The following is a 12,971-nucleotide window of genomic DNA, read 5'->3' on the forward strand; positions in this document are numbered from 1 at the left end:
ACCAAAACACATGCAACCTGTAATGAAGGCTTGACAAAGTTCTGATTCAAATGCACCTTTAAAAGCACTGAGGCTGAGAAATGTAATACATTATTTTTGCTGTTGAGTTAGGCTATTAGTAAAGAAATGTAATACATTTTTCAATGAGTAGGCTAATGTCTTTTCAAGTAACTTGTCCAACACTGCTGAGTAATATCAGTGACACAGCATTATTTAATGTTAGCTAACATTAGCCACCATGGGCCACTGGTCAATGCCAGCCTTTGTCGCTGTAAAACCAGTGAGTGTAATAAATTGAGAAGGGGTGCATTTTATTGCTTATGATTTCAACTATTTATTTGTAAGAGAAATCATGTTCTATCCTGTTTCAAGAGTTAGATAGTAGGCTATGGCTTCAAAGGGTCACAATTGCCAAAAAAGGTATAGACTATGTTTTGCAAATTGGATTTTCTAAATTAGCTCTGCAATAAATGGGCTAGTGAAATATGATAGTGACACCTGTAATTGGTCCTTCACGCACTGGGGAGATAGGTCTGGCAATGCGAGAGAGATGCACACACACACACACACACGCACGCACGCACGCACACACACACACACACACACACACACAACACACACACACACACACACACAGAGCTGCAGCTGCAGCAGCGCAGTTCAGCTGGTGGATGGAGGACGCAGCGTAGGCTACCATTTGGACGGACTTGTGGGTTAAAGAGAAGCTTTCAGCTCCGAACTGTTCAAGGTTTTTTATTCTGCCTGAAAGCAAGTGGTCTCGGGTTTGAGGACGCGTGTCAGGATGGCAGCAGTTTCTACAGATTATTCAGGGCAAGGGTCCACCAAGATAACTCCTGAAGTGTTACAGGAGATGCTCCAGTACTACAACCTGAGCCGCCAGGAGTTCATCAACACTTACAAAATCCGGCCGCTCGTCTACATCCCTGAGTTACCGTACAGCGCCAAGACCACCTTCGTAATAATGTACATTCTTATTTTCGTCCTGGCTCTGGCTGGAAATAGTTTGGTCATCTACATAGTTGTGAAGAAGCGGGCGACACAGACGGCGACAGATATTTTTATTTGCGTTGCCATTCAGCGATCACTTTCCTCTAACTTTCACTTTGCTGCATAAACCATCTCGTTGAAGTTTTGACGGGAGTAACGTACGTATATGAATATTTGCGATAATAGTCTAATTTTTGAAGACACTAGTTTTGAAGCACTATCTCTGATTTTATTTTTATTTTTTATTTATTAAGGCAATTAAGGCGAATTCAAACCTTTATCTTGTTATTTGCTCTTGGAAATCCGAGTTTAGCTTCATTAAAAGTGGAAAATAAGAACATGAAATAGGATTTAAAAATGTAGAAGCCTTGTTGCATTACACAATATTAAAAATGCATTAACTGGTAAATGCATCAGGATTTTCAAGCTATACATACTAATAATGCACGCTATAAAACAGAAAGAAGTCCGTCATTTACTCAAACTATGAAGCACAATAACGATCGTGTAACTGCGACTTAAAGTCGCTAAATATTGAAAGGAACCAAACACAGCAGCGGACTCGCTCTAACACAGGTTGTCAGATCAGCTGATTAGGTTGGCCAGCAAACACACAAAACATTGATCCCTTCAAGGAATGAAGCTGCAGCAGGAGGCTCGAAGTTACAGGTTGAGCCTTGTGTATCTTTTTGATCTTTTTAGGATTTTGTAGGCTATATCTAAAAACAGACAATGTATGTGTTTGAGTCACACAACTGTGCTATTACTAGAAGAGTTTGAGGTGATGGGAGGAAGTGATGTGGGAGATATATTCAAAGAAATGGCACATAATAGAGGACTTCTACACAGATTAATACATGCATTGGTGAGTGCCACATGTGTGGCATGCTGTTTAGTTTTGTTTTTGCAAGATCCACTTTCCAGCTTTGCATCAAGCCAAGAGAAACTTTGCAACACATGAATGAAGAAGTGTTGCCATGGCTGAGTTTGTGATGCTCATACTTTGCAGAGGGTGGACACTCATACATTCATAAAATAAACACTTCATTCAAAGCTATGCAATACTCTTGCAAAACACACACACACACACACACACACACATACACACACACACACACACACAGAGGTGTTGATTCAACTTTCTGATGCTTTAATTTAAGTTGCTGTCACATTACAGTCAAATGCATTGTAAATGACTGCATTGCATGACATTTAGAGGCTTTTATGACTATATACAACAACTCTTCTTCAGCCTCTAAAAGAGCTATATCGAAACATATTTTGCCTCACTGGCAGTAGAAACTGAGCAGTATCAGCTTTACAGATATAATATTATTGCAAGTAGATTTCATCATATCTAACAGTTCACAGCATTACGACCAAAATGCCAACAAGGAGACTTTATTGAAATGTGTATCATAGCAATAGAAGGTGAGCTCAAAGCATGTGCTCCTATTAAAATGTGGTCACAATTAGTTCACAGTGAATCCGTTACAGTGCTAATTTAGCTCCTGGGTTTCAGCTCTGTGCTTTATTAGCTGTGAAATATGTGTTCAAGAGTAATCAGAGGTGGACGTTTTGTCATTTAAATGAGAAAAAAAAACATACTGTAGCAAGATGAAAAGGGTGAGGGCTTGCCTCCGTTTAGAAATGCATGTTTTCTGCTCTTTCTCAGTACCTCATTGTTTCACCCCTCTGTTCTTCTTGCAGGGGTTCTGGTTTGCAAAACGGTTCCCTTTGTGCAGACCACAGCCATAGTGACAGGCATCCTCACAATGACCTGTATTGCCATCGAGAGATACCAGGGCATTGTCTTCCCCCTGAAAATGAGGAGGCAGTACTCGTCCAAGAGAGCACATAAAATGCTAGGTAGGCTATTTTGTTTGCAAGAGTGGCTCATTATTCTTTTTAGTCGATGTGTTTGTGTGTTAAAGGAAACATATATTCTGTAGTCAACAACATCTGCACTTATATAAAAATTAAATAACCATTGGGTAAGCCTCTGGTATAATTGCTTTGAGCAAGTTCACGTGTGCGTGATAGCTGCCTCACGTAGCATTATGCAGATCAAATTAACGGTTTGTTTCTGTGAAATCTAAATTAAAGCAATAATTATACTTGTGTGTAGATACACACAATCATATTTTCAGACCTAGACAAAGAAGGGTAGTAGTTGTATTTATTTATTTCAATTCCTGATGTTTCTCCGGGCTCCATGTATGAACACGAATTGGAGGTTTATTTTCTACTTGTATGGATTTTTTCTTCTTTTTGGTTTCAAAATTTGCATCCCAAATAGAGTGGGATTAACCAATCAGCTTGCACAACACATTGTTGAGATTTGGGGCACGTTCAGCCCCAACAAAACGTCGCAACAGGTTTATTTAAACTAAAACAGGGGTGCATTGAACACTCTGTATCATGTGCAAGTGCTCTGCCTTTTTATTACCACAAGTTTACATAAACATCTCTGCTGATTGGGTATAATGTGTGACACAGCCATTAAGTGAGACACACCCACCAACGATAGAAAACATACATCAAAGCCTGTTGCACACTGTTTGACACCGTTCCGAGGTAACATGTTGATTAACCCGGAAACCGCAGCAAAACATTGCACACTGTTTTGAAACTGAACGTAACCCTGGTAGGTGTGCACTCCAAAAACCCAAAGATGATTGGTTAATCCAACTTCCTGTTCCAGCCTTAATCTCTTGTACATTTTTACAGAACACATCTTGTAAAAATGTGTTCAGTTTAAAAGTAAGGAATACCTAATGACTGCAGTGGTGGAGCTGTCTATGTGTCTGTCCTTTGAGAAAAAGCAAATATATCACGAGCCTTAAAGGTAGAGCCCGACTAATATATCAGCAAATTAATATTAATGGCTGATATTGGCTTATCATACAGAAGCTATATCATGTACTTTGACAAATATGCAAAGAGAAATATAGGTTTCACTTTATTATCATTTTGAATAGTAAAGAAAGAAGAGCAAATTTGTCACAACTCAATAATGTGTCTCGGATATGTGTCAGGCTCAAGTTAAAAGAACAATATCAAATTGTCCTTATGAAACTCCACAACACTCAGTGTTTCCTCCTCTGAAATAGTGAGTCAAAACCTCTTCATGTATGATTATTCAGTAAGCAACAAGGTTAGTAAGTGCTGATATTTCAGGTAAATAATGACCAAAAGAACTGAAATTAAGTCCAATCATGTGAATACATTCTAAGTCAATAGCGTGCTGCGCGTTCTCATGCTGTTTGAGTTGAAAACAAAGAAATGCGGAGGAACCTTGTAGACACTCAACATGATTGGCAGCTTGTGAAATATGCAGATCAATTTAATCGTGCAGCTGCTGTGACTACAGTTTGGCATTCGTCACAGTTTTCTCACCTTGAATATCAGCGGCAGCTACCAAACTGTATTTAAAGTGCCCATATTATGAAAAAAACACTTTTTCTGGTATTTGGGGTGTTCTTTTGTGTCTCTGGTGCTTCCACACACATACAAACTTTGAAAAAAATCCATCCATGGTGTTTTGAGTGAGATACGGTTTCTGAATGTGTCCTGCTTTCAGTCTCCTAGTGAGCTGTTCAAAATCGGCTCGGACTGTGACGTCACAATCCGAAATGAGCTGGCTAACCGCAACCGTTAGCTCGTAGCATTAGCATTAGCATGCTAACGCTAATGCTAACACTAGCATGGTACCTCGTTCTCAATAGCAAAGCACTGCTACAACACACACAAATTCACCATAATCTTCAAAAGAACTACTTACATGTGCTCCCTCATTTAGAAGTCTCCCAGCTAATCCTGCCTTGTAACTGACTGAAGTTGGAGAAACAGCCTGTCTTTTACTTCTATGGAGCTAGCTAGCTGACATGATCTACATCTGAGCTACTGAGCATGTGCGAGTGCAATCAAAGATAGTACAGAAGAAGAAGATGAAAAGAGGTCTCACTCTGTAGCTAAAACAGAAACCAGGTGAAAAGAGGATCTGCAGCAGGTAGAGAGAGCTGTGCAGTACAACAAAAATATGGTGTTAAAAAAATTTAACCATGTAAACCTATTCTGGTACAACCTTAAAATACAATTATGAACCTGAAAATGAGTATAATATGGGCGCTTTAAACCAAGTCTTATCTGCAGATTGTATCTGTAAATAATTTACTTATTTAACTTGTATTCTGCAGGGCTGGTTTGGATTGCCTCTGTGATAGTGGGTTCACCAATGCTGTTTGTGCAGCAGCTAGAGGTAAGTGGTGCCACTCAAATCAACAAAAGTCCTTCCATCAAGTTAAAAAAAACTGATTCAGCACAGAAGAGTATATCATTTTTGTAAATATCAAGATTCAGAAAGACAGTTCCACATTATCTTGTTAACCTTCCGTCCTCCAAACGTGTCCTAAGAGTCTTGCAATGAACCTCTCAGGCAGAAAACATATACTGTAATTAGAAAATCCGAGGGTTTCTGTTGTAGCTTTTTCCCGTTTTATTGTGTTGATTTAAGTCTCTGTTTCCTTGTTGTTTTACATTTCATGTTTCTGTCTTCTGTGTCTATGTTTCACACTTAGTTTCCTATTTTATTTTGTAGTCTCCGTTTCTCCCATGTTATGTCTCGTTTTACTTCTGTTGACCTATACCTTTCTATTGTGGTGGCATTATGGTGTTCCTACAGTGTTGTCTGTCTGGTACTCCTTGAAGAGGCCCCTTGACCTTGGTTTTCTTTGCAGTTTCAGTGGACTTGGTAATTACTTCTTTTAAATACGTTTTTCTAAACCCAGAGTGAAAAGATTTTTTTTAAATGATTAATTTTATAATACACTTAGTTTGACATAAATGAGTCAGTTGTATAAAGTGCAGAATGCAGAATATAAAGAACACTATTTGTTGTGGGTGTTTTATGAATATTCAGTTCACCTTTGGCTGTTACAGCAGTATCTCTGACTGGCAGATGAATTACTTCCCCGTTATCTGAGGAGACTCTGGACAGGAGGCACAGACTGACAGCCAATATAATGTTATACTGATATCCTATAAGAAAAATATCACAAACTCACTGTTAAGGAGCTACAGAAGAACATATGTTATGAAATGGTATGACAAATTAATACGAATATAATGTTGGGTATGCCGCGAGGTGTAAATACAACAGTGCACAATCATAGTTCCTATATATGATTCCTATGTTCAAAGTGATATTAGAAAGTATATGCTAAAATGTGGTATTTTAAGTATTAATTACAACATTTGCAGCGCATTTTAAGTTACTAAATGTTGCAACATATGCCCTAAGTCCCAACAGAGATATGATTTTATAGTAATATTAGACAGGGCTTAAAATGATTAACTGTGAACTAGTGTGTCAATACTATAAGCATACTTTACAATTTCTATATTGTGTTTATCAGTGGCGGGCCGTATATATTTTACACCTGGGCCTTCAGTACTATCCTACAGGCTCAACAGCTAGAGAATTGCAATACACTGCTGCAGACATATGAATACACGTTGACTGAATCCATCACTTTTATGCAGTATGACAGGATGCCACATTAAGACGCTGGTCCAAATTAATGAAATTATCAAAGAAACAAAAACAAACTCACAACAACCGGTCACATTTACTCATTACGACGACCACAAAGCAATCAAAAATGCTGAAAAATAACTCAATCAGAATCAAAATGCTTCCCCATAAATTCACAATTAAACAAATAACCCTAAATGCACATACTGTATGCCACCACCCACACTCAAAGGCTGAATCAGGTCAACATCTAAAAGTCTAAAAAATCTTGAACTAACATTATTGCAACGTTACTTGCTTCAGTTGGCTAACTGGCCCGAACAAATCCTGACGTAGGTGGCTAGGCCAACTCTGGCCTCTCAAAGTATACGCCCAAAAGGGCAAACTAGAAATTTGATTGGCTTAAGAATATGATGTATGTGATAAGAAGATGATATGATCGACAACATCGTCCCTATTTGCTTAAACATCAGAGGGATTCACTAAAAATTTTGAAGGCCTGAGATTTTTCACCCTGAGACAGCACAGGGGGCAAATCTGACTGGATAAAAGCTCCAATTTAAGAAATGCACTAAAAGCTGCACAACCGAGGCAAAGAGTAGCAACGAAATTACATCAATCGACTTATCGGAAACAGACTTATAAATATATATATATATATATATATATTTAAAATTGTATTCAAATACAATTTTCTGATTCTGACAATCTCTTGGCCAGCAGAAAAGGCCTTGCTGGCCCTGACGGCCCACCTCTGGTGTTTATGAACAATATTACTTATGATACCAAAGCTCTGCCCCCCTGTCTTGCACCTGAATATACCCTCTTTAGTGACTGAGATATTCATCTGTCTCGATCATTCTTCCAGGACTAAAGGACAATTTATGCTTCTACATCAAATTGACGCCATGGATATGTACGTAGATACATGTAGATACGGACCCCACGTAGGACCCTACGGTGTAGCCTGACGTGCACCTCTCGGCCACGGCCGAGCAGCATGCGTCGCTGCGACGCATGTCTGCGACTGTGGCTTGGTAGCGTTCTGGTTACTCCTTCTCCTAAACAACATGAAATCAAGAAGAGGGTTAATTTTTCCTGCTTTCCAACCGTGGTCAGAAAGCACAGGGGAGACACTTTGTTTCTCTTACTATAATTCTAGAGTTGCTACTCGCTCCGAAGCTAATCGCCGTCAATCGCTCTTCCACACACTCACAACACACACACACACACACACACACACACACACACACACACACACATACCAACCGTGCTATTCTCTTAAAAAGATCGAAGCACACACCAACACATAATGATACACTTCAGGCCAAAGCTCTGCTATCTAACTATCAATCCCGCTTAATAGTTTTTTTCCCCTCTCTCTCAAAGGTGAAGTACGACTTCTTGTACGATCACTACCACATCTGCTGTCAGGAGAGTTGGCGCTCTCTGACTCACAGGCAGGTGTACACCACCTTCATCATGGTGGCTCTTTTCCTGCTCCCATTGGCAGCCATGCTTTTCCTCTACACACGTATTGGCATTGAGTTGTGGATCCGCAAAAGGGTGGGCGACTCCTCAGTCCTCAACACCATGAACCACAGGGAGATCAATAAGATCTCAAGGTAGGCATCTTGACTCCTGTTAGTATGGATACAACTCCTCCAAGTGGCCTTTTTGGCTTTGTTTTGTATTTCAAAGAACACAATTGGCTGTAGTTGTAGTTGTGGGAAGCCGATGAGGGATCATGTCCTTAAAGTTGCAGTAGTGACTCCTACTGGTTGGAACCTAGGGAACCTGAACAAAGGAAATAGATAAGCTGCATTTGATGTTTAGCATCTTAAAGTGATGGTTCGGAGTAATTCCACCCTAGGGTCCTTTGCGCCATGACCTCGAGCCAAACAACCCCCCAGAAGCTTTTTTCAGCTGGGTCTAACATTGGACGAGTTAGCGTGATCAGCTGAATAGCTTAGTGCAGGTGCTAATGGATCCACGTTTGTATCTCGTAAATGACCCCACTAATAATGCCCGAAATGATACCAAACTTCTACACTAGTACAAATAGGTTATGCACTCATAAAACGATGAATTGCAAAGTTTGTAAGTACAACAACAAGTATATGTAATAAAATATTGAGGTAAGTTTGGAGACATTACCTTATTTAATCATTAAATTAATAAATATCTCTTTTCGGTGTTGTAGCTACTGCCCGGTAGCTTAACCGGGCAGTTAGCTAACTTACAAACTTCCCAATCCATCATTTTATGAGAGCATAACCTATTTGTACTAGTGTAGAAGTTTGGTATCATTTCAGGCATTATTAGTGGGGTCATTTACGAGATACAAACGTGGATCCATAAGCGCTTGCACTAAGCTATTCAGCTGATCACGCTAACTCGTCCAATGTTAGACCCAGCTGAAAAAAGCTTCTGGGGGGTTGTTTGGCTCGAGGTCATGGTGCAAAGGACACTAGGGTGGAATTACTCCGAACCATCACTTTAACAACTTAAACCTTTGATTATTACCAACTAATCTTTACATTCAGTAGTAAAACAAGAAGTAGAAGAAAAGTTCAGGGTGGATGGATCTGTGTACAAAGCATCTTGTTACCTAGCAACCCACCACCACTACCGATATGTTTTTTGTTTAAGTCAGCTTCAAACTCAAACATTTGTTTTGCTTATTTTAACCTCAATCAAAATGTTTACCTTCACTGTGCAATTTTACACTCGAAGGCTGGGTTCATAGTCACCTTCTGCATGGTTTTTTTGTGCTCTCCTTTAATATTTAATATACAATGTATACCCGTGTGGTGGAACCTTAACACCACCAGTGCAAAATCACTGAGAATTTTTCAGTGAAATAGGAGATATCTGAAATTAAAAGTATTTGTTTCTGGATTATTCAATGAGGAGAATGGGTGGAATCTAAATTGCTGCAGTCCATTCAGGTGCATGACTGCCAGAGTCCTAATATTTTCCTGGCTGACTCATTGCTCAAGGGCACATTTTAATGAAAGAGTGCAATGATTGGTGTTCTTAGTTGTGCCTGTTCATTTCCTGCTGTAACAAGTAAACATGTCTACCGTGACCTTGTACAGGAAAAAGAAAAGAGCCGTTAAAATGATGATCACCATCGTTCTGCTATTCACCATTTGCTGGGCACCATTCCACACAGTCCACATGCTGTTTGAGTACTGTAAGTATGAATTTAAATGTGAAATGGAAATGGGAACTATTTCTTGGCATAGCTTGAGTGCAAATTGCCATTTATTTAAAGTCTGTGCAGCTCATTAGTTTGAGGTTGAAAGTCTGTCTGTGTTGTCCAGATGACCTGGAGAACAAATATGACGGAGTCACACTAAACATGATCATCGCCATTGTTCAGGCCATCGGGTTCTTTAACAGCTTCAACAATCCCATCGTCTACGCCTTCATGAACGAGAACTTCAAGAAGAGCTGCGTCTCCACCCTCTCTCACTGCATCCCAAAGCCTAACCAGCAGGGCGGCGCCGTGGTGGCGTCCAAACTGAGCGTGCAGTTCATCAAACCCAAAAGCAGAGAAGCCTTCCTGGAATCAGAAGAAGGCGATAGCTCGAAGCAGGACTCGGCAGAGAAAGGACCTTCACGTTCATCCCATGGAGAGAGCTCGTTGGAAATAATAGGAGAAAAAATCTTCACCATCCAAACAGAGCTCCATGCAAACAACTCCTCTCAAGTCAAATGAGAAACAACTCCAAGTTGAGCTGTTTAGCCGATGAATTAAACCCTCAATCAGCCAGCTACAGGTGCCTCATATGGGATTTCAATTCTCACAGCTGCAGGTACCTCATATGAGATTTTAATTCTCACATTTGTGGCTCAAAGACCCACAAAGTCTTGGAAACAAATCGCTGCAGTGCCAGAGGCAAGAGCGTTTTTTATTTCTGGTCTGGAGAACAGCTGAAAGAAATAGGAAGGAATACTTAAAAGAGGCAGTTTAGCTATAAAGAAGACTGTTGGAAACAGACAGGAACAGCAGTCAGACACTGAAACACCAATTTGTTGTCTGAATGGAGAAATCATTTCTGTTGAGATGTCTCTGAAACCTGCAGGCCACTCAGCGAGCCTTTCATGATGTGTTCAGTGCCATGCCAAATAAGCATTAACTGTTACCACTGTGGTGTTGTGCTACACTGAGAACAGTTTGAAGACATTCATTCAAGGGATGATAATGTCAGATGATAAAAAAAATAAAAAATAACGTGTGAAAAATTATTTTTTACTAAACTGAGCTGCTGGGATCAACATTTTTCTTTAATATGTGTTCCTTCATCACCATACAGGACTTAGACTCAGCCTTTTTTTTTAGATCAAACCTGATGACATACAAAGCATGACATTTTATAGTTAATTAGAAAAATTAAATGTGATTAATTCCTACATGCACCAACATAGCGCATCCTTTAGATTAATTTAATAATGCAAGACGAATCACAGCAGTTTTCTTCTATCACTGTAGTAAAATATACAGCCATCTTACACAGGAAAAACATGAATAAGATGCACTGAAGGTAATTGTGGCATCACACACACACACACACACGTAATTCAATTCAATTTTATTTATAGTATCAAATCATAACAAGAGTTATCTCGAGACACTTTACAGATAGAGTAGGTCTAGACCACACTATAAATTCCAAAACCCCAACAATTACAGTAATTCCCTCAAGAGCAAGCATTAGCAGTGGCTATTGCGACAGTGGCGAGGAAAAACTCCCTTTTAGGAAGAAACCTCAGCAGTAATGTGTTTGCTTTGGAATCTTTTTTTAATGTTGATATCTAAACGCAACTTAAAGTGAATGTTATCATTTTGGTGTACCTTTAAAGTTAGTATGATGTTCTGTGATGATGATCTGTTTTGTAACAATATGTTAAGAGCTTTGCTTTTGAACACTGTTCTGTGCAGATTGTTGTTTGTATAGATGTTGCTTGAAAATTACATTATACCTTGAAAATTCCTTTCTTTTTTTTCCATTGTTTTTTTTTATGCAGATCACTGTATATGCCAGTATGCTTTGTTCTCGGCTTGTGTCATACAACTACTGTCGATGGATAACTGTCAGTGGCATTAGATTGTGCTCTTTCTCATAGCAAGAATGGGATTTGGCGAGAATGAGGTCATAATCCCATTGGTATATTACATTTTACATTGAGTAAAAGAACTTATTATAATATGTTTATTTTGTCTTCAGCATACATCTAAATGGGACCTTTTAATTTAGGGACTGTATGAAAATTATTTGAGTGGGGAGGGGGGCCTGAACCTTGTTTTTACCTTTTAATAAAGCAAGGCTCTCCCCAGGGTAATTCATATTTTCTTTGGATCATCCCTATGACCTGAAAGAAAAATGCATCCTCCTCCCCCCAGATATCTAAAAAATATAACTGAATTGGTACGTTTCATTAAGAGAGACAAAGCATAAAGAATTGTAACATAATGTACCTCAATTTAAACCATAGTAATGTTGGAATAATAATATTCACTACAGCCACCAATGGGAACATTAGAATTATGAAATGAAGCATTTTTGACAAAATGTTGCTCATTACGGCTATTACCATCACTGAATGAATAAACTGATGTTAGCCCTGTGGCTGCTGATGGACTTGCAAATGTTGTTTGTACATTTATTAATTGATGTCCTTTAGGCCTAATTTAAAAATTCTCGAAACAATTGATCAGGCATCACATTGCTATTGTAAAACTATTTTAAACTAAATTATTAGATGTGATAATTATTTTCACCTGATTGCAAAAAAACTGTCCTAGAGAATCTTTTATAGTCTACTAAGAAAATGTTTCATACCTAAAAAAGTAATCACAAAGGACATTTGGTTGTGGGACATGATGCGTGTTTAGCAACAGATAAGTGTAGGGTGGCAAAACTGATCCTCACTATTCTAATCACTGAGCAGAGAATTAACCAAAAACGGGTACATAAAGTTTAAATGCATCTGTGAGATTATTGAAAAAAAAAAAACAGATGCTGTCATACGATCTAATTTGAGTTATAATCAGCTATTAAACACTCAACAATAAGCAAATATGTATACAGTATACTGCAGTATTGTAAATGTGAGATTTTAAAAGGAATACCTATTTTTTGTTTTTTTAATAAAAAAATACTCACCCCCTGTGGACTTAAAGTTTGTAACTTCCTCTTTTGTGGAACAGCAGTTATCTAGTTGATGCTACAATACAGATGTTTACACTTCAGCCTGAAAGCATCTAAAGTTCATAACTGGACTTAAAAATAATCAGGGAATCTGACCCACAGCCTGAAACAGACACAAAAAATGTCAGTAAAGTCAAACAATTTGTCCATGTTCAAATTTTGAATGCTGTTGGTTTTTTTTTGGCAAAGGTTGACATTGGCGCTTA

At 38.7% G+C, this 12,971-nt stretch overlaps 1 protein-coding gene across 1 annotated transcript; it reads left to right on the forward strand.

The window, feature by feature from the left end:
* The first annotated feature begins 785 nt into the window (after positions 1 to 785).
* LOC120550644 (pyroglutamylated RF-amide peptide receptor) lies at positions 786 to 11,199 on the forward strand. The gene is given in 6 exon segments (XM_039787278.1): positions 786 to 1,149; positions 2,684 to 2,877; positions 5,208 to 5,269; positions 7,934 to 8,169; positions 9,646 to 9,743; positions 9,874 to 11,199. Coding segments are annotated over 6 exon segments (1,335 nt in total). The 5' UTR covers positions 786 to 802; the 3' UTR covers positions 10,272 to 11,199.
* The last annotated feature ends 1,772 nt before the right edge of the window (positions 11,200 to 12,971 follow it).

Source organism: Perca fluviatilis, chromosome 21 (genome assembly GCF_010015445.1).
Source record: "Perca fluviatilis chromosome 21, GENO_Pfluv_1.0, whole genome shotgun sequence".
NCBI lineage: Eukaryota > Metazoa > Chordata > Actinopteri > Perciformes > Percidae > Perca > Perca fluviatilis.